The 27,995-nt window shown below is 45.5% G+C and overlaps 1 protein-coding gene and 1 long non-coding RNA gene across 2 annotated transcripts in view; one reads left to right on the plus strand and one right to left on the minus strand.

Moving 5' to 3' along the window:
* Positions 1 to 4,593: 4,593 nt before the first annotated feature.
* LOC149859917 (uncharacterized) overlaps positions 4,594 to 27,995 on the plus strand; it is a 46,997-nt gene continuing 23,595 nt past the window's right edge. Inside the window, exon 1 of the long non-coding RNA XR_016443416.1 lies at positions 4,594 to 4,826. This is a non-coding gene — a long non-coding RNA (uncharacterized LOC149859917). The remainder of the gene's footprint in view (positions 4,827 to 27,995) is intronic.
* On the minus strand, positions 23,778 to 27,985 carry PPP1R3C (protein phosphatase 1 regulatory subunit 3C). Its single transcript, XM_090058326.1, has 2 exons — positions 27,833 to 27,985; positions 23,778 to 26,489 (listed from the first exon to the last, which is right to left on the minus strand). Exon 2 carries the CDS (start codon positions 26,486 to 26,488, stop codon positions 25,541 to 25,543), a length of 948 nt encoding a protein of 315 aa, XP_089914452.1. The 5' UTR covers position 26,489; positions 27,833 to 27,985; the 3' UTR covers positions 23,778 to 25,540.

Consider the following 27,995-nt stretch of genomic DNA (forward strand, 5'->3'; position numbering starts at 1 on the left):
CTGGAACAGGTTACCCAGAGACGTGGTGGAAGCTCCAGCCTTAGAGGTTTTTAGGACCCGGCTAGACAAAGCTTTGGCTGGGATGATCTAGCTATAGATGGTGCTGCTTTGGGCAAGCGGTTGGACTAGATGTGACCTCCTGATGTCCTTCCAACCCTCATTTTCTTTGATTCTATTATTCTAATTCATAGCCTTCTAATTCCAATAAGGATTATTACATAATGTTTGCCAGGAGCAGATGGGCTTTTTAATGCTGATGTGAAAGAATTAAATTATTTTTCCAAATGTAATTTTACTAGAATTATAATACTGACTATAAATAAGGTTTGCCATGGAACAGTTATCTAACCTCCCTTCTAAATTAGTTCTGTGGAAATGTTAAACCAGGGATTTACAACACCCAAAGAATTCTGAATGAACACACCCCTAGCAGTAGTAGCTGTTTTCCCTAGCAAACATGATACAGTCTCTTGTTGTGAGATAACACTGCATTGTGTATAATGTGTCATGTTTTGGGGGAACATCAGAGAGCTCTGTAATCTGTTACAGAGACGAGTCAAAATACATCTGTGTTAAATGGTCCTTATTTTTCATCCAAATGAACCATGACTTGTGTTTCGATAACACTATTGCTATTATGCATGGAAGGTAGCTGTCTGTCTTGAGCGCATTTTGTAAAGTTTGAAGGGTTTTTACCATTTTCTTAAATGAAACAATTTTTCCATTTGAGCAACTGTCCCCCACGGTCCTCATACCTACTGCCATCTAGTAAAGATGTTAGTAGCCTGCTACTGATGGCTGTTTTCACAGGCATCTGGTTATCTTCCTACTCTTTCCCCCAAAGCTTCTTGAGAAAGGGAGGTCAAATGGTGGATAGATCCATATATTCCTCAACAATCCTAAACTGAAAGGAATGGAGTTGATGAGTGTTCAGTACTTAAACATCTGATCACAAAGGCCAAGATACAAGAAGGCCTAACATGCCAAAAGTGGAACTTTGGCAAGGTTTAGGTGATACTAAACCCCCGCACTTAGCTGCTGCCTAAACCCAGAGAAACCTCAAGTCTGTATGAGTCTCAGTTTTCAGCATTAAAGTTCCCCAGAAATACCTGCCATGACTGGCCTGAGTAACTTAGACCCTACCTCACACACCCTTATTAGTATTCATAAACTAGGTGTTTTTTCTGCCTATGGCCAGCTCCAAGGTCTGTTTATACATTTTATTCAATGACTTTTATGTAAAATTTATCAACAGACCTTGGAGCATACTGGAACTCCAGATTCCTGCCCCCAACTCAGGTGAGAGCCCTGATGACTGCTATAGGAGTGTAGACACTCACACATGGTTGTGTCTTCTTGCTCTCTCTCTTTATCTTCTCTTTGCAACAAAATGTGAACCAGTTCACAAAATGTGAATCAGAATGCATCAGGGTCTTTCCATGACCAGCTCCAGCTAGGCCAGCACATTGGATCACATTCAGGGACTGACCCTACACACTGACCCCAGACTGGATTTGGCCTGCAAACCACCCCACCCAAACAATCCAGTCTGCAGACCAGCTCCACAGTGCTCATCTGACTCGCAGGATCAAAGGTTGAGCACCACTGCCTTCTATTATCAACAACAGTGTTTTGAGAGTTGCACTTCCTAGTGATAGTTCAGCATTAGCCAAGTAGATTGCACAGTCCAAAACTAACTGTTCCTCTTTTCCAGAATACTTGGCACCCAGTTCTGTTTGTTTTTGTTTTTAAACTTGCAGCCAGACCCTTTTTTCCTACCAGGAGTAGATTAATCATGTGGTACCTTAATTATGTAATACCTCAATCTGTTCTGTTCAGGGGCAGGTAGGAGATGTCATGCTACAGTTTGCCATCAGACTGGCCTGTCTCTGTGGTGCCTGACTGACCCTCTCTCAATCTTGCCCAAGTCACATAAGTTAAAGAGCAAGTAATAGGAGAAAACTTATTTTAGCTGTTAATAGTCTAGGAGGCATGCCAACAGGCTAAAATGGCTTAACTGCTAATGACTCTGTTATATCAGGATACTGATGTCTCTTGACCCACTAAAATAAACTGCTTTCTAATTATGCTCTCATATACTTGCAAAATAGAGACAGCTGATTCACAGCACCTAGGGTACAAACATATGGGCTAGGGATAAAAGTTTCACATAAACTGGTATAAGTGATTAGAAACCAGTTTAAACGTATAACAAAGCAGAACTTCAGTGCACATAAACCACTTTCAAAATGTCTGAAACTAATTTAAGATAAACCTGGTTGAATGCAGTATCAAACTTAACTGATTTAGGTAAAACCAATCTATGGAACTTCTGCCCCAAATTCTCTCCAGTGCCCTGCCCCCTCCCCTGCTTTGCTCAAGCTGGCAGGGACAGGAGAAGCCTCTGAGGGAAAAGCCTTACCAGGAAGACCTCAGCTGGTGTTGATTCAGGCAAAGGCACTCAAACCCCACCTCTCTGCTTGAGCAAGGAAGGGGAGGAAAGCCTTTGAGGGTTTCCCTCCCAGCTTCCCCACCTTCTCTTCAGCAGTGGCTGGCAGGCTGGGAGACATGCTCTAGCACCCCCTGGCTTCTGGCCTGAGCCACTGCAAGCATGTGGCTGCATTTCTGGAATCAAAAGTAAATGTCTGTTCACTTCTTGTCAGTTCAATCTATGCAGTTTCAACTAAACTGCAAAGATTGAATCGATTCAGCCTTGGGCTTTTTGACTATGTGTACTTAGCCCAGAAGTTCAATGCACATAAACCACTTTCAAAACGGCCAAAACCAGTTTAAGATAAACCTGAATGGATGTAGGATCAGACTGAACTGATTTAGTTTAAATTGGTTTATTGAACCAGATTCCTTTCAGATTCATGTTAACTCTGTCCCCCAGCATCTCAGGATGCTTTGCACCTGCCCCACATACCCCCTTTTCCCCCCCACACTTCGCGGGGTGGGCAGGCTAGCCTTGACCCAAGCTGTCTTCTCCAGCCAAGCAGGAAGCTGTACTCTAGTGCCCCTGGCTTCTGGCCTGTACCACTGTGGGCATGTGGCAGCATTTCTGGAATCAAAAAAGAATGTCTGTTCTTGTGCCTGTTGGTTCAATCTACACCACTGATAGATTGATCAGTTCAAAAGATTGAATCAATTCAGTCTTGGGATTTTTGACTGTCCACACCTAGCCCCAAGAAATGTATCAGGAGTGGAAGAAGACAGGGATTTACTGTGTATCACTTGCTCCATAGTAACTACCTATGTGCACAGTCTTACCTCATGGGAAATGGAAACTTCTGGGATAAGCTACTACAATGTAGCTCTCGCTTACTGCAGAGTGAGAATGTATGCCATAGCAATTATCCTGGAGAAATAAAGCCCTGCCCCCCTTTTCACCCAGCAGTAAATTGTCTATGTGAGGCACAGTCCCTGCTTTTCCCTAATATTGTTTGCAGTTTGTTCCTGTAACAAGGCAAGCTATCTGGCCTAGGACAGGAGTTAGAGACCTACTTCTGGGTCATCCTGAACTTTCATAAAGACATAGAGTAATGACTGCTGACTCATGGCAGCAGGTGGCTCTTGTCAGCTCCAGACAGGATGGAAGATGGCAAGTTGTTGCTCGCTAGGAGTATTGGGAATTAGAGGCCCCATGGAAGACCCAGCAATAAATAAATAGGAAAGTAAGGAAGCTTCAGCTGAATTATGGTGTTACCTGGGTTATCCATAAAACCAAACCCCAGGAGCGAGGCAATCTGAACTTATTTGCAGCCTGTCACAATGAAAAAGGGTACTTTCTACTCCAGAAACAGACCATCCTCAGGGTTGTTGCTATAACAGCCTGTCTGACATATTTCAGCATGCCTGCAAGAACCTGGAAGTGAGCGAGAAGATGGAGATTAACTTAACCACACACAGCAGCCTCCTCCCATTTTTGTGTCAGATGAAATCCATACAGGATGTGCTGGCCCTCGCTGAAGGAAAGAAACAAAACTGCTATGAAATACTGAGAAAAGGTAAATCTGTTTCTCAGACACATTTCTAAATCAGCAAAATTAGTCTGGGGCTCAGAATGATGTGTCCCTATCATCTGTCCTCTAGTATCAGAGCCTCTCCAGTCAGTTAGTCAGATTCTGCCAGGTTCAATGAAGAGCTGTTGCTGGTTCAGCATCTTGGGCCCATTGCAGCAGAGGCACAGGCTGCCCTGCTTCCCAGCCTGCTCTTGCCTTCACCTCGCTGCAGTGCCTAGCAAATTTTACTCTGTTTTGTGTCTGATGTGTGCAGAATTAGTGCTTGGCAGTCAGCGTGGGAAGAGAGAAGCTGGTGGTGAGTGTTAAGGGACGAGATTGTGGAAGACTTCCAGAAACTCTTGTCCACTCTCCATCATTCTTCATCATCCTGTTACTTGCCAGTAGCAGAAGCGGTTACAGACATTCCCATTTTTTTACAGTACAGGAAGACTCATTTTTAGCCATTGCACAAAGGAATCTGCAATGCTGGGGTACATTATTTGGGATTGTAGTTTTTAAAGCAAGTGTTCTTTGTAGAAGAAAATCTTGGGCTGATGGTTTGAACACAACAAGCCAAAGTCACCCCTGTCGAATGTTACTGATTCAAAAGAAAATACTCCAGATTATTTTCCTCATGTAATACTGGCAGTAGTGTTGCTTATATACAAAAACATCTAGCCACAATAACGCAGTTACAGGAAACAGAATCACCTTTAAAACCTTACAAAGAAGCAGAAGGATTTGTGCTGATGAAGAACAGATGCATACAGCATGGAAATGTGCTTTAATGCCACTTTGCACAACTTGAGACCCAAAGCAAGAAAGGTAAGAAGAAAGTCTCTGACAAAAATGTACTTTACACCAAAAGATTCCTGATAATGGCCATTCTGGATGAAAAAACTTTCACCAGTTTATTTTAATTCTGTGATGACCGTGCATGACCTAAAGCATAAGGCATGTGTTGAGGAAAATTACACTGCTCTTTTTTTACCAAGAGGCTGTATAAAAAAAAAATATTAACAGTTTATTCTGGTTTAGTCTTGCAGGGAGAGGCAGGAACCTGGCTGTCTACAGTGTGACCTCAAAAGAGTTTTTTATGATAGTGGCTTTTTGTGAGTGCAGTTTTTAATAGCTTTGCCACGGGGGGCGAAAGATGCTTAGTAAACAAGAAGAATTGGGAAAAAGGGTCAGTGGTGTCTGGACAGGGTCCACAAGGCCACTTCAGAAAGTGACACACGAGAGCTCTTACTAGCGTCCTGTTAGACTGGAGAGAACTGCAGCTCTAACTCTTAATCCTTTTTTAGCTTTAGCTAAGGCTTTTGCTTTAGAACCATCAGATGAAGAACCCAACATTTCTGCACTCCCTTATTCAGCTATTCCAGTTGCTGATAAATAGTTATCATGAAAGCATTAGTTCAGTCCTTTTGCTGACTATGAAGTCAGAGATAAGAACTGTCTCCCTCTCATGTTCTTTATGTAGCACTTCAGAAATGGAGACCCCCATGGACCCTGCACCCACCTGCATCTTTCTCCTAGGTTAGTGACTTTGGCTCTGCAGGTACCCCTTGTCCTCCTGACAAATTAGGTGTTTCTTCCAACCTCAGATGTAACTCTGAGCTGTGTTTTATGCTATCACCTGCTGCTGGGCCTCCACGGTATTGTTGTGTTCTGCCAGCCTCCTATCCCTTAACAGCAGAACTGAATTTCTTAAGCAACCCTGACCTATGTAAGGCACAGGACAAAGAGGTCAGCCTTGAAGAGAAGGTGGCCAACATACTTTTTGATATAATCCAAAGCACAAGCATTTGTGAGCTTTGAAAAGCCTCCCAAGAGAACCATGTAAGGAGCCAGCCTTAAGCACTGTGGGGGTAGAATAACACGAGACATTTTGGGCTGCTCATGGGAGACTAACTGCTCCTGTTTGCTACAAATTTGGCATTCACTATCCATGAGTCTTGCCATATTAATGACTTACATGCCTTTCCTTAATTGTCCCTTTTGATGATATTAGCATTCCCCATGTTCTACATGGGCAGCTGGGAAAGATTTTGTGATGTATCTGTTAGCTGTAGAGTTCCAGGCTAAAGTCCTACCTCTCCAATGGATCCTTCAGCTCAGGAAAAATGGGTGGTAACTTCAAACACCCTAGACAAAGAAGACACCCCCCCCCCCCGCCAACACACACAGATGCACAGGTAGAGAACAAAAACTTTCCGGTTCAAAATAAGTAATATAGGAACCTGACTCTCACCAAGGGAAATTGCTTCTTTTTTTGTTAATATAACCTGCCTTTTGCAGGGCCAGCAGGCTACCCTCAGCCTGCACTCATCGTCTGCTCTGGACAAGCACCAGAATGGCCCCCTGCCAAGCTGTCACAAAGCCTCTGCTCCCCAGCCCAGCACCCTACCTGCCCCTGTCAGCCAGGCCAGGAAGTGGAAAGGGGTGGGAAAGGCCCCCTCCCTGCCCCGGCCCCAGCCACCACAGCTGGGAGTATGCATTGGGGTTTCCCCTGCTGCCTGACCCAGTGCTGTCAGTGGTGGGGCGGATATGGGGGGAAGCGAGACCCCTGCCACATTCTGACTGGGTCAGGGTGGCTCGGTCTGCATGGCAGGAGCTTCCTCTCTGCTCCCTCCACTCCCCCCCCACTGACAGGTGCTGGGGGCAGACTGGGGAGAGAAGCCAGGCTGATCACAGATGGCAGGGGAAGAGGAGAAGCCCCTGCCATGCACTTCCCCCCAACCCAGCTGTGCTGACTGGAGAGGGGACCCGGGTGGGGACAGGGGGTAGGGGCCTCCACTTTCCCAGCTCCCACACCCCTGGCAGCCAGCCAGGTGGAGGGCAGGGCCAGGGAGAGATTCTGCTCTGGGTCCCCCTCTCTGCACCTGATAGCAGAGGGTTGGAGGCATGTGCTGGGCAGCCAGTTGGAAGTGGCCAAGCCACTTGGCTGCATTTGGCTACCCTCTCCAGCACACTAGGACATGCATCAGCGCCCCCAGCCTGCTGGCCTTGGCCAGTGCAGGTATCTTCATGCCACCCCCCCACACCCCTCCCTACAAGGATAAATGTGTGTTCGCTCCCAATCCAATCTACGCAGCTTAGGAAACCCAGGAAGATTTGATTAATTCTGCCTCAAGCTTTTTGAGTGTCTGTACCTAGCCTTAGAGTATGAATTATGACTTCAGATCAGGGCAAAACCCAAAGGAGCCTCCACAGGTGATCAGTTTGGTTATATGGGATATGATTCTGACGTCTGTGGAAGGATTTTCTTCTGCAACTGATAACTCCAAGTTTTTTCCTGCTAATGAGCATGGATGGGCAAGCTGGTTTGGATAGAATTAAATACCCCTTATCCCAGCCTAAACAGAGGTACAGAAACACAATGAGAGTTCAGCTATTGTCATGTCCTTCCCCTACATGTCCCAGAGAAGTTGAAAGTCCATGAGAATATCTGTTCTTGAATTATTTCTATCTGTTCCCATGCTTGATTAGCAGGGGCCTCCGTGGCCAGCTCTATGAGGAGAGGCTGAGGGACCTGAATCTCTCCAGTCTCCGCAAGAGGGGGGATCTTGTGGCTGCCTATAACCTTATCAGGGGCCACCAGCAGGGACTCAGGGAAAGTCTGTTCGCCAGGGCCCCCCTTGGAGTCACCAGGAACAATGGCCACAAGCTGAGGGAGGACAGGTTTAGGTTGGATATTAGGAAGTACTACTTCACTATAAGGGTGGGAAGCCTGTTCCAGGCTCTGGCCAGAGGGGTGGTGCTCTCACTTTCCCTGGAAATCTTCAAGAGGAGACTGGATAGGCACCTGGCTGGGGTCTTATGACCCCTGCCAGCCCCAGTGCTCCTTCCTGCCCATGGCAGGGGGTAGGACTCGATGATCTGTCTAGGTCCCTTCCGACTCAGTGATTCTATGATTCTATGAGTGGATTCACCATACTACAGTCCTCTGTGAAATGGAACTTGCAAAGGGAAAAGGGCTTGCTGATCACCTCCTAGAAGAGAAAAGAGAAGGATTAGATTTAGTGGTTCCATATTTTGCCCTTAGCTATTTTTCTCACTGATTATTTTCTGTAGCACCTTAACACTATTACAAGAAATTACAAATCTAGCATTCAGTTCAAAGAATAAAAACTAGAATTGGAAACAAACCACAGGGAAACATTAAACAAACTGAACACATCTTGAATCTTGTTCTGAAAGCTGATAGAGCAGAACTGATTGACTGCCAAAGTGAGCAACTTCCAAAACCAGAAGTTTATAAAGACCTGCCACCTGAAATAAGAGAGCTCAGTACATGATCTACATGGTGTCTCTTGCCGTTTCTCTGAATGTGTCCTAAGTTCTAATAAAAAAAGAAAAAAGTCATTTCCATCTTACCTTCAGTGGGTCAGAATTTGTTTCTGCTTCAGCATGGCAGCATAGTTCCTTTTGCTGGCTGAGCTGAAGTTTCTTTTATTCAATTGCTTTCTTTTGTTTTTAGGAGGGGGACAGGGTTGTTTTGTATTTGCCTTATCCAGCATGTGTTGTGGTTTTTATATTAAGTTTTAGATTTAATAGTCTTTCTTCAGGAGCATTGCCTAGAACCCTTGTATTGGATGAAATGCGAAGAGAAAGATATTATTTGTGTAAACCAGCCTACTTGAGGCTAATTTTTTTTTTTAAATAGGGGAAAAACTTATTCTTGATGAGAGTAGCCATTGACTATATCTGTCACTGGTTTGTATTTTTTTAGATGGATAAACTTGAAATACTCTGGAAATACCAAAATATCTTTTCTAGTATTATTAGCTAAGAACAAATGCAGCCTCCATCAACTTTTTCAGTTATCAACTGAATATAATACAATCAAATAAATGCAACATCCACCTACAATACAAACTGTATTGGTCCATGTCACAGTCCTTTTTTGCAAGGATAAACCCTGTGAAACTTTTAGAACAGGCCCCATCTGCAGTATTTCCTGTACAAAGGGATTATGCCAGGGAACACAGTCTGTTCAGCATTCAGCTCTGGCCTGTGAGTTTCCTAAGCACTCTGCATGATCTTGGATCAACCTGCTGGCACTTCACAGCTCTCGCAGACAATTTTGTACTGCCAGTCCCATTGGCTGACATAGAAGGAAGGGATGGCAAGAAAGCCAAGGCAAGATCACTGAAGTGAGGCATTTCTGCTGCCTTCAGCCAAGCTTTTAGCTACCCTCAGCCGAGCTTGTCCAGGTCCGCCTCAACACCTTCCAGCAGCCAGGTGCTCTTCTGAGTACTCTGAGGGTTCAGGATGCAAAGCTCTCCAGCTCTTATTGTTTTGCTGGTTGTGCTGTGATGCTTAGAAGTTATGCCTTCGTTTGAACCAAAGTACAGAATGCAGCAGATTGGCCCCTGGTGACTACAGCACACATCCTTGTTGCTGGATTAAATTCCTGTGAGGTATTTTATCTTTTATAAATGAGGAAAGACTCTCAGGGTAGCATGAATGTCAGTCAGCATTTCAGCCAACAGGTAATGCCCCTTCCAATCCATCACTCAATCAACATTTGAGGCTCCTACTTTTCTGCACAGCTGACAATGAGCACACAGCAGACCAGCATCATAGTCTACTGCTCAGAGGCGGTAGGGGCCTTCAGTGTCTCATGCTATAATCCCAAAACTGGATCTCTGAAAGCAGAGTGGAGAGAAATCTTTTCCTAAGGGATCACTTTTATTTCAAAGTAGGTTTAGAGGAAAGCTGCTAGCCCTGCTCTGCCTTGCCACTTCCCCATCTAGCATTCAGATAAAGGGAGCATAAACAGACCAGCAAGGAAAAGATCAATTAATATTTGAGTGTTTGAATATTATATGAATAGTAGCATTCTTTAGTTGCAATCCCTGTCCTATTCCCCATACTCTAAGTGTCCTACATTGTCTCATACTGTACCAGCTTATCCTCTACCTCTCTCTCTTGGCTTTGAGTTGTAAAATTATGGCTTATGTTGTTTTGCGATTTGATGTTGCCCTGGTTTGTATGTTGCTGTGGGGAATGTGGGCAAGTCTTTGTTCCTTGGAAGAAGGTCCTGCACAGGAAGGCCTGTGTTTTGTAACATAATGCTCCTATCCCAGCCTAGCCAGTACAGTCATGGCTGTCATTTAGCTCTAAATTTGTAACTTGATTGCAAATTTGCGAGTACAACTAAATAGTAAAAGATACTGTTATGGAGTCAAGTTGACACAAACTAGTAGGCTGATGCATCTCCACCTGAAAATGTAAAGGGGTTTGGTTGTCCTTAGGAAATAGTAAAGGCTAGGGGCAGGGCCAAGGGCAGGGGCAAAGGCATCCTGTTGAGAAAAGCCTTGAGAATTGCCAAATTCAGGAGACAGTTCAGGTTGTAGTTTATGTTATTTCTATATTAACTATAAATTTCAGTCATAAGTAATGATCCATGATTATTCAATTTTTGTGGAAACTGTGAAATTCAGGCGGGCTCTGTGAAAAACAGTGAGGTCGCTAAAAAAACAAACAAACAAAAAACAACTTACCTGCAAGCATAGTAAAGGGAAGAGCCCTGCAATCTTGGAGCAGGTGAGTGGGAGGGTGGTGGGCAGGGGCAAGAAGGCTGCACACGCAACTGGACTGTGGTCATGAGCTGGCTGTGGCAGGCAACCGGAAGGCTGCAAGCAGGTGCACTGGGGTCCACGGAGCTCCGGCATGGCTCGTTGTGTGCATGAACCTGCCTCCAGCAAAGAGCCATGCTGGGGTTCCACGGGCCCTGGTGCAGCCGCTTGAAGCCTTCCAGTTGCCTGTCACAGCCAGCCCAGGACCATGGTCCAGCTTGGGGTAGCCTGAAACCATGGCTTAATTACCTTGATTAGACCTGGAAAGCCATTAATCCACACTTAAGTTAATAGCATGTAAATTAATGGCTTCCCAGAGCTTAATCAGAGTAAGTAAATTGTGGTTTCAGGCCATCTGGCAATCTGCAGGGCGGGGCAGGAGTGCCAGGGCCCCTTAGCCAATCAGAGGTATTCGGGGGGGGGGGGAGGTGCTGCACTCAGCCCACAAAAATGGCAGCTGGCCCTGGGATCTGTGCGCAAAATTAACTAGGTGCCTCCCCGAGTTCAGTAGAGCCCTAGTCATAAGGTACTTATTATGAAGGATGTAGTGAGCCATGTCAGATGGATCAACTCTTGTTCTTGCAAAAATATTTTAATGTGTATTACTATCAAAGCAATTCCCTGGATTCCCCATTAGCTGTACTCACATAAGGTTAGTAAAAAAAAGTAGGAATTGCCATACTGCTTCTGATGTCTGGCCCCTGTAGCCCTGTGTCTTGTCTCTAAAAGAGACCTGAACCAGATGCTTGAAGGGAACATACAAGAAGCCCTGAACCTCTGAAAGCACTTCCCAATTACCACTAAAAATGAGCAGATGTGTGGGAGGAATTTTCCTAACATCCTTTGTACTACAAATCAATGATTTACCTTCCCTAATAATTGGGCTGTGTGAAATTTCACCGGCTGCTTCATTTTGTCTCTGTTTTCACTCATTTTGAGCTAAATCTAAATGAAATGAAATGAAGGACTTTGAAACAGCCTCAAAACGAAACAAGAGGCAGTTCATAGACCCATCAGTGAAAAGTGGTTTGTAAATTCCTTTTGATGATCAGGCCTGAGAGATTGGAGACAGGTGGTGTTATGTTGTTGACTTTGATAGATTTTTGGTGTGCATTCATTCTGGTGTGCAGTTGTTGGTTGGTATCTCCACATATTTTCCATCAGAGCACTTTGTGCCATGCTGGAGATATGTATTGTATTGTGAAGATATCTCCATACTGGAGATATTGTTGGCAGGTTTTGCATGTCTTGTCATGGCATGGCCTGGATCCATTTGGTGTGTTTTGGGCTGTAGTTGGCTTCTGGTGCTTTTTTGAATTTACAAATCACTTTTCACAGATGAGCCTATGAACTGCACTTCATCAACCTCCTAGGTATAGAAACTCATGGAGTCAATATAGACAGTGGAATTCTGACACACTACAACCTGCCAGACATCTGACTCCCCAGGTACTGCTCCACTTCTACCTGCCCTGCTACTTCCTCCTTCCCTTCCCCACCCCAGCCTGTCCCTCACCCCCTGACACCTCCATTTCCATTTTCACTGACTGCCTGTCTTGCCTGCAGTGCATGCCAGCCTCTGGCTTCTTTCCTTCCACCCAGGAACAGCGCACACGGTGGACTGGCCTGGGGCTGTAGGGGATCAGGAGACCTCATTGGGGCACACTACCATGTCTCACAGAGGCCCCAGCACCTGTGAGGGCATGCCTTCTCTTACGCAGTCACACGTCACGAGTTTTACTTGTCAGCAGTTTGAGGTGCAGTTTCCCAGAAACCCCTGTGCCTATCTCCTTGAAACTCAGCAGGCTTCATGCCCTCAAAAGGTACTACCATCCCTGCTGCTTTCATTCAAATCTGCCAAAAAATGACAACATTATAGGCAGTTTTGTACTTCCACATTATAGTCTATGAGCGAAACATCGAAAGAACTAAACCAGCTCAACGAAATGAAACAGAATAGTGCTTCGAAACAAAACAAAACTTGAAATGAAACACTGTCCCATCAAAATGGAAAAACAGAAGTCAGAACAAAATGGTGTTGTTTCACACGGCTGTACTACTAATCTTTTTTTTTTTGTCTTTTTGCTTCCTTGTATTTGTGACAAAGCTCAAAGCAGTGAGCTTGGAGATTCCTTTGGACTAGTCTTGGGTCTTGAGGCCCCTTTCAGCCCTATGTTCCCCTGTGGTGGTATAATAGACCTACCAATCCTTTGTCAAGCTTCCTCCTTCGGGTATAGGTAAAAAACTACTAATTTTCTAACTCTGCTCCAGTTATTGGAAAATCATAGAATTGACAGGGTTCTCTCCTTGTTGAAGCAGATTTGTACCTGATCTTTTCTTGTTTGGAAAATGGGCTTAACGAGATCAGGACAGAACAGCGTGAGGTAATCCATGCCAAAATAAATGTCGATATCAGTCCTGCTACTTTTTTAAAGGTTTATTGTTGTCAGAAAATGAGATAGTGTGTGCCTGCGTAAGGGATCACAGGCACACATGCAATCAGTTTTTGCATAATTAGCATGAAGGGTGGCCTGTGTAGGTGAGTGCCTTAATATTTATTCTTGATTTTTCATCTTTCTGTGAATGCTGTCATGTACAGAAGAGATGTTAATTTCTGAAGAGCATGTTAAAATTAACAGTTTTCCATACTTACATTGCTTTTGTCCCACTAGGAGACCAGCATATTACTTACAGAATTATAGGCCAAGTTCTGGAGTCCCCTGTAGTTGCCGTACAGGCTAGAGGCCATCATTCTCACAGTGGCACCATGCATGGTTTGCTGCTAGTCACCTTCTTTTTTGCCACCAAAAAAAGTGTTTTTTAGCACTCAGCAGCAAGTTGTCACCTTTTTTACTGCCATTTCCCCTAGCGGTAGTGAACCTCCAGCTTCTGCAGCATTCATTGCCTCTGCCCAGGGCATAGTGCTGACCAGTTACACCTCTGCCCAGAAATAGTGAGAGAAAATGAAGAGATGTGCAGAAACAGGAGCTAGCAGACTGATGGTAGGAGAGGACTTTGAAAGGCAAATGCTTTATAAATTAAATGATGTCCCTGGGAAAATGGAGTCAATGAGGTAGCTCCACTTTAACTTATTTATTCATCCAGCTTGAGCTCCAGTAGTTTCTCTATAAACAAGAGACAGGTATGCTAAGAAACATTCCCTGAGGTCAGTATGGGGGTCTGTATGTTATTGGCACTTCTTGCACTAATTTTAGGAGACTGTTGCATCGAAATAAAACAGGCTAAACCAGAAATACAGCAAAAGACAATTAGTATATTGTACTACATTTTGATTCCTAAAGCTGCAGACAGAATTTAAGGATGTTATGCCTAGAAATTGGCTGAAAAAAAGGATTTTTGTTTCCCAAAGAACATTCCAGGATATTAAAATTTGGTTTTATTCCACACTGGGAATAAAAAATCAAAATCTCAGAATCTTTTATGAAAAAAAAAATTCTGAAATATTTAATTTCAACCTTATTCAAATACTTTGTGCTGGATAAGGTCGGAAAGTTCTTGTTTTATCTTCATAATAGATTCATGGATTTACAGATGTCTGAGGTCAGAAGGGACCTCAGTAGATTATCAAGTCCAAGTCCCTGCCCTGGGCAGGAAAGAGCGCTGGGGTCAGACAACCCCAGCCAGGTGCATATCTAGCCTCTTCTTAAAGACCCCAAAGGTAGGGGAGAGCACCACCTGCCCTGAAAGCCCATTTCAGATTCTGGCATCCCTTACTGTAAATAAGTTCTTCCTGATGTCTAACCTTAAATCTGCTCTCTGTCAATTTGTGACCGTTGTTCCTAGTTACTCCAAGGGGTGCCCTGGTAAATAGAGGATCTCCTATTCCTTGCAGCCCCCCACAATGAATTTGCAGGCAGCCACAAGATCTGCTCTCAGCCTTCTCTTGCAGAGGCTGAAGAGATCCAGGTCCCTCAGTCTCTCCTTGTAGAGCTTTGCCTGCAAGCCCCTAACCATATGAGTGGCCTTCCTCTGAACCCTCTCGAGGTTGTCCACATCCCTCTTGAAGTGCAGCACCCAAAACTGGACACTACTTAGCTGTGGCTTGGCCAATGCTGCATAGAAGGGAAGTATCACCTCCCTGGACCTGTTCGTCATGCACCTGCTAATGCATGATAAAGTGCGGTTAGTTTTACTGATTGCTTTGTCACATTGATGACTCATGTTCATTCCAATAAAAGTTAGAATAATGCTAATATTATTATAATCATGTATAGTATAAGAGCAAAACCAAACAGCTTGCTGCCATGATCTCCCTGCTTTACCTGTGGCACGTTAGGGTGTTATGGCTTGTGCTATGTCAGGGTAAACTGTAGTTTTACTAAGAGGTTAGATTATGGATTTATATAGGTTGGTTTGGATAGGGATGATCCTGCCTCAGACAGGGGGTTGGACTAGATGACATACGGAGGTCGCTTCCAGCCCTACTTCTCTATGATTCTATGATCATTTCCTGTGAAAATTCTGATGCAATCAGTATGTTCTTAGGAAACATTTAGATTTTGTTGAATCTGCATTTTGGATGGAATTTTCTCTTAGAAAAGTAGTGTTTTTCTGGTGCACAATGTTTGACACCACCTTGCCTAATAGGTAGCAGCTTCAACCTTAATTATTCATTGTAAGACTGTGGCCAAATTTTCAAGAGTGCTTGATGATATTAGGCTGCCTTCCTAAGCTAGGCCCCTTTAAAGCCAGCCTTTCAGACAGTTTTGAGCCATACCACCACTGTAGCTAACTATTAGGAATCTCTAGCCATACAAAGTTACTGCTTGTTTTTCAGTGGGCTGTGTTCATTGTGTTTTACTCCTTTGCTCTGTCATCTCAGCTGTTGAAGTTAAAATAACATCTGAGAAGGATGTCCTGAGGAATAGTTTAATGAAGTAGTTGCACTGTAGGCTCTCTTCTGTAGGTTTAGTTTCCTGTGAAATAAATCAAAGTAGATGTAGAACAAAATCCAAGTTTGTGTCCCTCCTATGAGAGACAGAATAAGCAGTAACTATCTCCTTATTTAGCATGTTGGTTAGAAATAGGATCCCAAACTGAGCCACATTGTGATCTTAAGCCACATCTATACATCAAATTTACTGTACGAGATAACAGTAGTCTCAGATACACTATGCTACTCCACACATAACTGGGAGCAGCATAGACATGTTTGCACAGTGCCATAAACAGGCTGTTTAGCCTGAAGTGATCTAATTGGCACTGTCACTCACAAGTGCTAATTAGCCAGGTGAAATGCCCTGCAGATACATCAATGCTGCACCAGATTTAGGAGGCAATGAATGCAGAACATCACAATGGGTTTGAGAGCAACAGCAGAAGCCTTAATTTACTGGGAAGTAATATGGAGGGTCCTGCCACCACCAAGGAGCTTGGGGAGTAGACATGATGAGAGTTTTGCTGGCAGCATTTGAGTTTTGCCCACTAACTCCTGACCTTTGCCACCAGAAGTCCCTTCCCCTGCCCCAAAAGTATTCCTTTTGGGAAGGGGGTTTGCCACCTTGCAACCAGGAAAAAATATATATATATTAAAAATCAAACATCAACAATAACATATTTTAATTTTATTTTTTAAAGATATTTTTGTCCTGATGTATGTGCGTTTGTCATGCATATAGTGGTGATTGCATAGTAGTTCAAAATGAAGTCTTACTCTTGTATATTGTGGAGGGGTATAGGGGATATGGGGTTTGTGGGGGCTGTGGGTATATGTGGGGTATGGAGTGGGTGTGGAGTATGTGTGGATGTGGGAAAGTGGGTGGATATGGGGGGTTTGTGGGTGGTGTGTTTGTGGGGATGTGTGGGTGTGTGCGGGTATGGGGTTTGTGGGGTGTGCAGAGGGGGAGGGTGGCTGGGGGTGTTTGGGGGGAGGGGTTGGGTGGGTGGGTGGGTGCATGCATGTAGTGGGGTGTGTAGCAATGACCAGGGCTCCCCCCAGAGACTCACAGGTGTGTGTGGGGGGGTGCGTGGTAAAGGGTTTGGGTGGATGTAGTGTTTGTGGGGTGTGTGATTGTGTGGTTTGTGGGGGAGGATTTGTGGATATCGTGGGGTGTGCATGGGAGCCCCACAACCCGGTCACCACCCACCTCCACCTCACAAGAGCCCAGAGTAGGGCTATGCAAAATTTCACTGGGTGTTTCGTTTCAATGCTGTTTTGACTTGTTTCAAGCTCAAAACAGCAAAATCAAAATGAAATGAAAGGCTTCAAAACAGCCTTGAAACAAAATGAAACATTTCAAGAGCTGGGCTTGCTTGCAGGGAAACAGAAGCTAAGGAGGGGGAGGGGGAAGAGGGGAGAAGGACTGCTCTGATATTGACTATGTAGCTGGCCACTGACTGTGATCCTTCCCTGAGGTCCCTTCCAATCCCAGTGTACTGGGGGAGGGACAGAAAAACAGCTTCACCTTAACACACACACACACACACACACACACACACACACACACAGAGTCATATGTCATGAGTTTTACTTGTCAGCAGCTTGAGGTACAGTTTCCCAGAAACTCCTGCACCTATTTCCTTGAAGCTGGGCAGGCTTCATGACTTCAGAAGGGAATACAATCTCTGTGAGTTTCATCCAAATCAGGCAAGAAATAACAAAGTTATGGGCAGTTTTGTGCTTCCCCATTATAGTCTATGGGTGAAATGTCGGAACAGTGTCGAAACAGCAAAACAGTTGCAACAAGACGAAATGGAACAGTGCTTTGAAACTAAAAGAAACTCAAAATGAAACACTGTTCTGTTGAAACAGCAAAATGTAAGTCAAAAAGAAATGATGCTGTTTCGCACAGCACTAGCCCAGACCACACGTGCCCTGCAGTGCCTCCCCACCACCACCAGCAGCATGCAGCCCCAGCCTTGCCCCACACCTGCTCCAGACTTACCCCGGCAGAAACAAATCATCCTGACCTAGCCCCCATGCCTGCTCCACACTGCCCACCCACGGCACATCAGCAGGGCTGGGGTGGCTCCACACTGGACTGCCTTTCTAGGCCATCCAGGTGACAGCAGCCACTGGCCCCAGCCCCATGGTACTGGCAGAGATATGCACACACCCCCACCCTGCCCCACCTAACCCTGCTGCAGACTTGATTGCTCATGCTGAACACCAGTAGAAGTGGGCTTGCTGCAGGGGAAAAGCAGTCCCCTCCCCTCCGCTACTGTCTAGCACTTCCTGCAGCAGCCTTCTGGAGCCCACACTGGGCTACTCTGCTACTCCACCACTGTCATCACACCTCCGGGGGAGTACAATGGAGTCATAGGGTAACCCAGCACAGGCTCCATATGGCTGTAGCAGGGAGCACCAGGCAGCGGTGAGTGGGGGGGGGGGGGCTGCTTTTCCCCGTGCCGAGCACACTTCTGCGCCACCAGTGCTGTTGCAGCTGTTCAGCGTGAGCAGGTGAGTCTGCAGCAGGTATGGGAGGGGGGAAAAAGTGAGAGGGGAGGTCAGAGCTGCGTACAGGTCCCTACCAGTACTGCAGGGCTGAGGCCAAGGGTGGTGGCAGCCAGAAGGAACTGCTGCTGCTGAGGCTGCCTAGAAAGGTGGTCCAGCTGCAGAGCTGCCCCAGCTCCATTGTGCACCCAGGGGGTAGCAGTATGCATCATGGCTGGATGGTGCCTGGGCCAGGCGAGATGAAGGGGCTTGCCACAGGCTGGGCAAAGCTCCATCCCTGTTCTAGGGAAACTGTTCAGTGTAGACTATGGCTGAACAACTGCTTCAACCACTGAAATACATAGAGGAGAGGGCAACCCTTCTTTCCACTGCCCTTTGAAGGACAACAGTGGCCACCACTGCTTTTGGTGCAAAGCCAGATTGGGTAAGCTCAGAGCAAGCCTGGATCCTCTACTAAGATGACCTCTACCTGACTCAAGAAGTCTATGGGCCAACGAGAGGCAAAGCGCTGCTTGACCTGGTACTGGCTACAGGGGACAACCTAATCAGCGACCTAGTGATTGATGGGAAGTTGGGTGACAGCGACCACGAGCTGATCACCTTCACCATCCACCGTAAAGCTGGCAAGTCAGTCAGCAACACAGAAGTCCTTGACTTCAGAAAAGCCGACTTTGACAAGCTCAAGAGGCTAGTCAGTCAGGCCCTCAGGGACCATGACCCCAGGGAGTTGGGAGTTCAAGAAGAGTGGTTGCTTCTCAAGGAAGCGATCCTCAGTGCACAAGCTAAATCTATTCCAACACGGAGGAAAGGCAGCAAGAAGGCACAGCAGCCCCCCTGGCTCTCCAGAGACCTAGCGGACCTACTGTGGCTAAAAAGGAAAGCCTACAAAGAATGGAGGATGGGATTCACCTCCAAGGAGGATTACTCCGCGCTGGTCCGGTCCTGCAGGGAGCAAACCAGGAAAGCCAAGGCTGCAACTGAACTCCAACTAGCTTCAGGCATCAAGGACAACAAAAAGTCCTTTTTCAGATATGTGGGGAGCCGGAGGAAAAGCAAGGGCAATGTTGGACCCCTGCTAAACCAGATGGGGCAACTGACAACTGACGCCCAGGAAAAAGCCAACCTATTAAATAGGTACTTTGCATCAGTCTTTCATTAGTCACACGGGATGCCCATGCCTGCTATGGGACAGGGAAATCTGGGTGAGGGGGATCCCCTACCCTCCATCAATGCTGACCTCGTGAAGGAACACCTTGAGAAGCTGGATACCTTCAAGTCAGCTGGCCCTGACAACCTGCACCCCAGGGTACTCAAGGAGCTGGCGAGTGTCATAGCCCAGCCCCTGGCACGGATCTTTGAAAACTCCTGGCACTCTGGTGTAGTGCCAGAAGACTGGAAGAAGGCCAATGTGGTGCCGATCTTCAAGAAAGGGAGGAGAGTGGATCCGGCTAACTACAGGCCCATTAGCCTGACTTCTATCCTGGGGAAGATCTTAGAAAAGTTATTAAGGAGGCCATCCTTGAGGGACTGGCCCAGGCTAACATTCTAAGGGACAGCCAGCATGGGTTTGTTGCGGTTAGGTCTTGTTTGACCAATCTCATTTCCTTCTATGACCAGGTGACCTATCACCTGGACAAGGGAGAAGAGATTGATGTCATATATCTTGACTTCAAAAAAGCTTTTGATCTGGTATCCCATGATCACCTCTTGGCCAAACTGGCCGGTTGTGGCTTTGGCTCCACCACAATCCGCTGGCTGGGAAATTGGCTTCGTGGTCGGACCCAGAGGGTTGTGATTGATGGCAGTCACTCATCATGGTGCCCTGTGACCAGTGGGGTCCCTCAAGGCTCTGTCCTGGGACCCATACTGTTCAACATCTTCATTAACGACGTGGACATTGGAGTCAGGAGTGGACTGGCCAAGTTTGCCGATGACACCAAACTTTGGGGCAAAGCATCCACGCCAGAAGATAGGCGGGTGATCCAGGTTGACCTGGACAAGCTCAGCAAATCGGCAGATGAGAACCTCATGATGTTTAACACTGAAAAATGCAAGGTTCTCCACCTTGGGAGGAAAAACCTGCAGCACCCTTATAGGCTCGGCAGTGCTACGTTGGTTAGCACTACAGAAGAAAAAGACTTGGGGGTCATCATTGACCACAAGATGAACATGAGCCTCCAATGCGATGCTGCGGCTAGTAAAGCGACCAAAATGCTGGCGTGCATCCATAGATGCTTCTCGAGCAAGTCCCAGGACGTCATTCTCCCTTTGTACTCGACCTTGGTGAGGCTGCAGCTGGAGTACTGCGTCCAGTTTTGGGCTCCACAATTCAAAAAGGATGTGGAGAAGCTTGAGAGAGTCCACAGAAAAGCCACGTGCATGATCAGAGGTCAGGAAAACAGAACTTACGATGACAGGCTGAGAGCCATGGGACTCTTTAGCCTGGAAAAGCGCAGGCTCAGGGGTGATCTGATGGCCACCTACAAGTTTATCAAGGGTGACCACCAGGATCTGGGGGAACATCTGTTCACCAGAGCGCCCCAAGGGATGACGAGGTCGAACGGTCACAAACTCCTGCAAGACCGTTTCAGGCTGGACATAAGGAAGAATTTCTTTACTGTCCGAGCCCCCAAGGTCTGGAACAGTCTGCCAGCGGAGGTGGTTCAAGTGCCTACATTGAACACCTTCAAGAGTAAATTGGATGCTTATCTTGCTGGGATCCTATGACCCCAGCTGACTTCCTGCCCTTTGGGCAGGGGGCTGGACTCAATGATCTCCCGAGGTCCCTTCCAGCCCTAATGTCTATGAAATCTATGAAGATGGTGAAATGCCTCTTTATGGACGCCAGCAGCAGATTAGGCAGAGAGAAGCAGCTCAGCCATGTCAAGACTGAGGCACTTAAGAACATACCCCCAAAAACTTTAGGCACCTGGGGATCTTTAATATAATTACCTGCCTCCTGGGTTAGGCAGTTGGTCTGCAGTGTTGGATTTAGGGAACTAAGTCCTACTTTAGCAGCTTAAATATTTTTGTGCATCTGGGTCTCATTGTCCAGCCTGTGGAACTCTGCTATAGAGCAAGAAAGGAGAACAGAGAGGTACTTCTTTTCTGCAGCAAGGGGATTGTTTTGAGACTGAGCACAAAAAGGACATATTTTGGTTTCATAGTTTCATAGTTTCCAGGGTCAGAAGGGAGCTGAGTAGATCATCTAATCTGACCCCCTGCCGTGGCAGGAAAGAGTACTGGGATCAAACAACCCCAGCAAGGTGTACACCTAGCCTCCTCTTAAAGATCCCCATGGTAGGAGCCAGCACCACTTAGCCTGGAAGTTGGTTCCAGATCGTAGCCGCCCTGACAGTGAAGTAGCACTTCCTGATGTCTAATCTGAATCTACTCTCTGCCAGCTTGTGACCGTTATTTCTAGTCACTCCTGGTAGTGCTCGGGGGAACAGGGATTCTCCCAATGACTGCTGGTCCCCCCTGACCAGTTTGTAAATGGCCACTAGATCCCCCCTCAGCCTTCTCTTGTGAAGGCTGAACAGGTTCAGGTCCCGTAGCCTCTCCTCATAGGGCCTGCTCTGCTGCCCCCGATCATGCGAGTGGCCCCCCTCTGGACCCTCTCCATGTTGTCCACATCCCTCTTGAAGTGCGGTGCCCAGAACTGGACGCAGTACTCCAACTGCAGCCTGACCAGTGCCACATAGAGGGGGAGTATCACCTCCTTGGACCTGCTTGAGATGCATCTGTGGATGCATGACAGGGTACGGTTGGCCTTCCTGACTGTATCCCTCCACTGCCAGCCCATGTTCATCTCGGCATCAATGATGACTCCAAGATCCTTTTCTGCCTCTGCACTGCCGAGAAGGGTTTCTTTTATGGCAGAGGACACTGGGGCTTAAGCCTTGACTTAAGATCCCTGGAAGACACAGTTAACTTGTCTTGCATAGGGAAAATCCAAACCTTGCAAGATAATTGTCCTGGGGAGCTGATATAAAGGCAGTGCACTGCAAAGCATTGTTTCTATAGAACTATCGTGTTTAAAGAAAACAGCTTACTTTGGTATTTTAAGTGACATTACAGCTTGGTGGAAGAGAGTAAGCAAATACACCCACACACATATGAAGACCTGCCAACTAACCTTTTGCTAGGCCTGGGTGTAGGAGAATGGCACTCTACTCCCACCACTGTGGCATAGCACTTCCATTCTAGACATTCCAGTAATGCTACATTTATTTAGCTAGAGACAAATCGCAAACTGATGCACAACCTGGGCCTTTGGAGAAAAGCCCTCAAAGGCACATCCATACTTCCTCCCAGCTATGCTAGGGAATGCTGCTAGGAAATTAAACCCTGCCTAACCATGTTAGAGCAGTGCTGACCATCTCCCAAACAGCAGAAATGCATTGGTGGAGCACTCTCTCTCTCTAACAGAGGCAGTATGGATATGCCCCAACTCAGCTGCAAAAATTTCATCCTAGTTCACCTTCTTCCATGTGGAGGGAAGTTGGTACTACGTTGCTTTGGAGAAAGGTAGGATTTTTAAGTTAGCTCACAAGCACACAGTGGCCTGGCCATATAAAGCAAGTCTATACCATGACTAAGGCAAGTCCTAGCTCAGATAGCCCTGAGTATACCCCATCCATCCACTCTCATTCCCATACTCCAAACCCAGAAACACAACAGTGAAGCTGTTCCAGGCTCATTGCAAGTGGCTAGTCTAAAACACACTAGAGTCTGAGGTCTTAGAAGTGATGTAGACATGCCCGTAGCAGTTGACAAGTATGGGTTAAGACAACTTATTCAAGCATAGGACACAGAGGGTTACTTTCTGATATGCAGAGGGTTCTTGTTTGATCCCCAGAGCAGAGAGGGCACCCTTAGAATAGCACTCTTGTAAAGTTTCCCAAGGGGGTACCTTTGCTATTCACGGCTAGTCAAGAATTTTCTACATGATGAGCTTTGGACAGTGTGGCTTCTGCAAAACAGGAATAGGTGTTCCTATGATTTGCTAAATTTTATCTTCTAGTGAGAAACAAGAGTTTAGGTTGAGGTAGTTGCAAGTCAAAGTACTGATCAGCTTCTTGGAGGTAGAGGAAGGAAGCTTTATATTAATTTGTCTGTGCCTGGCTCATTACAAAGAGAATAGTTGGGGGATACCTTATTCCCCTTTTCTCCTTAATGGTGCAACTGCCCAACCTTCCTGGACTCCCTCCTTCACATTGCCTTGCTGTTACCTCACCAAGTGAAGAGCTGCAGCGCAGCATCAGGTGGATATCCACAAGGCACTCAAAAAAGGTGCGACTGCAGCTCACATAATGCACCTGCCCTCACTTTCAACAAGTTAGGTTGGGTACTGATAACAGCAGGACTACAGCAGTTATATAAAGCTTGGTGTGGACTCCAAAACTCTCTTGGGACTCAGGGTAAACACTTTAGTGGTTAGCCTATGGTCAGGTTGAGCCAAACAGTTGTTTCAGTTGTGAAGGAGTGATTTAAATATTGGTCAAAAAAACCCCGTAGTCTGAGTTATTATGAAGCGCTTCAGGACTTCTCATGCAATGAAATTTGTTAAATTTCATCTTAGTTCAAGACCATGTCCACTGCTGAAATTTTTCTGCAGGACAGAAGAAGTTTTTCAGCCAGCTCTTGCTGTGCTTCTTAGCAGAGCATGAGTGACTCGACCAAACCTTCCTGTACACTTCAGTCCCAGACAACGACAAAACAGTTACCAGAAGAGGGTAAGTTGGGAGAAGTTTTTGACCCATCAGGAAACAAATATATCAAAATATGATTTATTCATAAAATAAACTACATTACATAGTACAGTGACAGTAGAAAACATGATATAGCAGAAGAGGCTTGTTTCACCTTAATGTTTACCTTTACATTGCATTGCAAGTAGTTTTCAGCTCTGAAGCTCCATATTTGAATGACAGTTGAACATAAACAGTACTTGTATTTTCATACCAATCATCATCTCTGCGTACTTAATAAGCAAGCATGGATTAGTGTGTGTTATGTTGTAAGTATTTTTAGATTGCTTTGTCCAATCCAATACATTCTTAGTTTCTCCCACTTCTGTCTCACAGAAGAATAAATCTTTCCAATTTGATAGCTTGGGTAGCTTTGCTATAAGCATACAATTACAAAAATACACTGGCTTGCTCAAATCCTTAATCAAACATTTCAACTTCAAAGAAAGTGAGGTATGAGAAAATAGACTGTACTACTTATGTGCAAGATTTTAACTATTCATATATTTTCTTCAAAGAAAACTAGTGGCAACTCTGCTTTTTTTTTATTTGGCCTTTAAGACATGCAGCTAACTCACCATCTTCAATATGAAGGAGTTCAGTTGCCTAAGCTTAGTGCTTTGAGAAGCTGTTTCTGAAGGAAATTGTTATTCACTCTGCAATAAGCAACAGGACACTAAGAGTCACAGTTGTAGGACTAGCTCAGTAGACTACTCATCAGATTAATTATTTAATACATTTACAGATTAGGGCACTTCATAAACCACTTGGCCTGCTAATATATCAGACACTAATTATGGCATCCACAAGGATTTTTAAAGGCCCAGTTTACTTTTAAAATGGAGAAAGCTAACTTCCACTTGGTAAGGCATGGGTACAAGTAAGGGCCCATGGTATAAAACAGGTATCACTTACAAGACAAAACTGGCAAACTCAACATTTCCTCCTACCCCACCCCATCTTTACTCTATCACTTATTTTGCATAACAGAAGTAGTCTGAACAAAAAGGTTGCCATTTAAGATAACTGCATTTACTTTACTGCTCATTTTCACCCCTTAAACTTTCCACAGGTTTCTGGAAGACCAGCTTTCAAAGAGTTCTGTGACTTCTAAAATACACAGTGCATCTTACCTCTTCCCCTTCTCTCACTTCTCTATTATCCATCCCCCACAAAAACATACTCCCTGTCTTGTGTTTGTTACAGAATCCTAACCTTGCACTTTGTTTCCATGAGGATGTAGAGAGGGGCATGACAAGGGCCAGTCTCAGCAGCAATACCTCTTCTCTACTACATACTATATTATGAACAGAAAATATTGTGTCTTTCTGTTCACATACCCCACACTTCTTAAGATGCGTGCACTTCGTACTTCCTCACTAGCGTCTTTCTTACCTAATGATTAAAGGCAAGTAAATATCAGAAAAGGTTTAGTATGTTTAACCTAGGCATGCTATATGTACAGTAGGTAACAAACTGAAGCACTTGCTTTTCCTTTTTAAAAATGGGCTTCTGTTTATCCATGGGTAAGATTTTGGGCTGTGAAGTTCTTAAACAAACAAAAAGAAAAAGAAAGAAAACATAGAAGTTAAGATGGTCATTTGCCTGAAAAGATAGATACAAACAAACTTCATACACACACAAACAACACTTAAGGCCTAAGTAGAAGTGAATTTCGATTTGAAAGAAGAATCAAAACCTACTCAGAGGTTTTGTACTGTGTGAAGCACAGGTAGACTAACACTCTTCAGTTGTTGAAAGCAGGAATGTTCATTGGCTTATAACTTATCACCAATATGGGGCTGAGTTTTCAATCCTGCCCCAATTCTGCCATGCAGGAAGGAGACCATTGGACATCCTTGGACGTCCAAACCGCTCAGCTTCTTTTTCTGGTGTTTTCCTTGGAACGTTGTCAATGGCACGGTCCTTCTTGGTAGATGCTGGTACTTGGACACCATCAGGTTTCCATTCTGCATGGAGAATTTTATAGTTCTGACCCTCATTATTGTCCCAGAAGATGTGCTCTCCGCTTCGGTAAGAAATGCAAAATTCAATCTTCTCTTGAGTGGGAATGGCTGTAGGCAGGTCAATGGCAAATGAGAAGGTATCACTATCGGAGTCTCCGTACACATTGTTCATGTAGACACAGTCAACATTGGTGTAACTTTTCCATGTATCAAAGGTAATCCGAACCTGAACCATTTTCTCAAAGCTGACATTTTTCACTTTCACTGTCCCCGATACTGCCCTTTCTTGCAGTGTACAATTCTCAAGGCAGACAAAGTTCTTTTGCAACCGATTCCGGAAGTCTAAATAGTCGGCTGAAGGCTGAGAGAAACCCAGAATCAAGTTTTTCTCTTCGTGTAGTTTTAAACTGGCTGTTATGTCCTCAAGATCTAACAAGTTGAACTGAAGATCCCATACAGGATGCTCCTGGAATTCAGAGAAGACGTGTATTGCGGTCAGAGAAAGCCCTTTTGAGTCCGCAAACACAACTCGTTTTTTGGCTCGGCTTGGTGAACGGTTCCAGTTGTTACCCTGGGACTCAGATTCTCGTTTCAAATTGAGACATGGCCTTAGAGGCTTGAATCTGTTAACAAAGTTGTTTCTTTGACAGTCATCGAGGGGACTGAGAAAACTCTTCAGAGGTGGAGAATGGGCTAAGCATATTCTCATGGCCACATCAACAGGCATCATAGAGGTGGGCAAATGTCTTGGGTCCAAGATCTGTATCATTCTGAAATTGAGTGGGGAGACAGCATGTTAGGTTGTTTGCTACATCAGGTATACATTGGAAGAGAGCTCTGCATGCTTGACTTCATACAGTGTCCTAATTATTCAATGCAATACAAAAAACAAACTGTCGTTCAGTTGGAGCTAAGGAAATAGCATAAGAAGTCATTCGACCATTCTTCAGGATTCTGGATTGTTTGGATTTGGCCAGATTCTTTCATTTTTCCCGACAAACCTCTCTGCAAGAGAGGATTTTAAATTACACAATTATTCAAAATATACTTCCCCCCTCCCCCCCGGCAGATATTCACGCATGAAAGAGGATTTTCATACGCTAGTACAGATCTTGCTATTCATAATGAAAGGGTGCATCTGATTTAGAAAGCTCCAGTCAAAAAAGGCACTGAGCAAGCTTCCATTGATTTTGGCAAATTGGTTTGTCTGGAAATAACACTATATGACTCAGGTTAGATGTTATGTTCACATCATAAATAAGTACATTTTCAAGCCCATTTGAATTATTCTAATGCACAAGAGGTCAAGCTCATTTGATTAACAACACTTTTTCACCCAGCTCTAAGTACTAGAGGCAGACTGTACCTTCTTTTGGCTAATGTAATTTGTGCAAAAAGAATGTGATTCTCCCTATTTGCCACCCCCCAATACCTCAATGCAGTGAGCTAGTATAGCAGCTCTTAAAAATGCTTTCCTTCTGCAATCAGCTTCAAATTCATGTGTAAGGTCTACCACTGACCTACTGTAAGACTATAGGGGTTTTATGCTACAGTCTAATTATAAACCATCTCATCCCCTAATGACTATTCAGGAAATACATCCTGGCTGTGTAGGTTTGTGAGCTGGGCTTCCAGTGCAATCCTCTTGACAGCTGTGGTGTATTCTTCATTAAAATCTAAAATTCTGTTGAGTCATAGGAAGCAAGAATATTTGCTTTGTCATGTTCAGAAACAGGTTTCTCCTTCCAGCACTTTCACTGCTATGCAGAACAGTGCAAGAAATAGCGGGGAGGATTTTTTAACTAGACTCCAAGTCCCGTGGCTCTGGGCTCTTAGGGCAAGACAAGCAAGCCAGCACTCTTAGCTGAAGGCGACATATTCTCAGGCTGCGGGGTGGAACACACCCCACCGCGCTCTCGGAAGCTCCCAGCCCAGTTTTCTTCCCACAAACCAGCAATTCAAATCCCGGCTGTTCTGCTGCTTTTGCAGCCGCCTGTCCTTCATTCTGTTAAGAAGGAGCAGGGAGCGGCGCCCCCAAGCCAGGGCCGTCTGGGACTGGGACGACGAGAAGCCGGGTGTCGCGCCGGCCACGGCCGCGGGGCCCGGGACTTACCTGGCGCAGGTCACCAGCCAGCGCGGGCGCGAGGCGCTTCTGCTCTGCGGCCCCTCGGCTGGAGCCCGGCCCGGCCCCGCTCCGCTGCGGCGCCGCCCCGGCCGCTTATCTAGCGCGGCGCTGCCTCCACGCGGAGGCCGCGCGCAGCCAGCCCCGCCCCGCC

The sequence above is a fragment of the Crocodylus siamensis genome, chromosome 7 (assembly GCF_052110815.1).
Source record: "Crocodylus siamensis isolate JL-2025a chromosome 7, ASM5211081v1, whole genome shotgun sequence".
NCBI classification, from domain to species: domain Eukaryota; kingdom Metazoa; phylum Chordata; order Crocodylia; family Crocodylidae; genus Crocodylus; species Crocodylus siamensis.

Excerpts from the sequence above, each read along its gene's own strand:
- PPP1R3C (XM_090058326.1), bottom strand. The coding sequence starts at position 26,488 with ATGATACAGATCTTGGACCCAAGACATTTGCCCACCTCTATGATGCCT.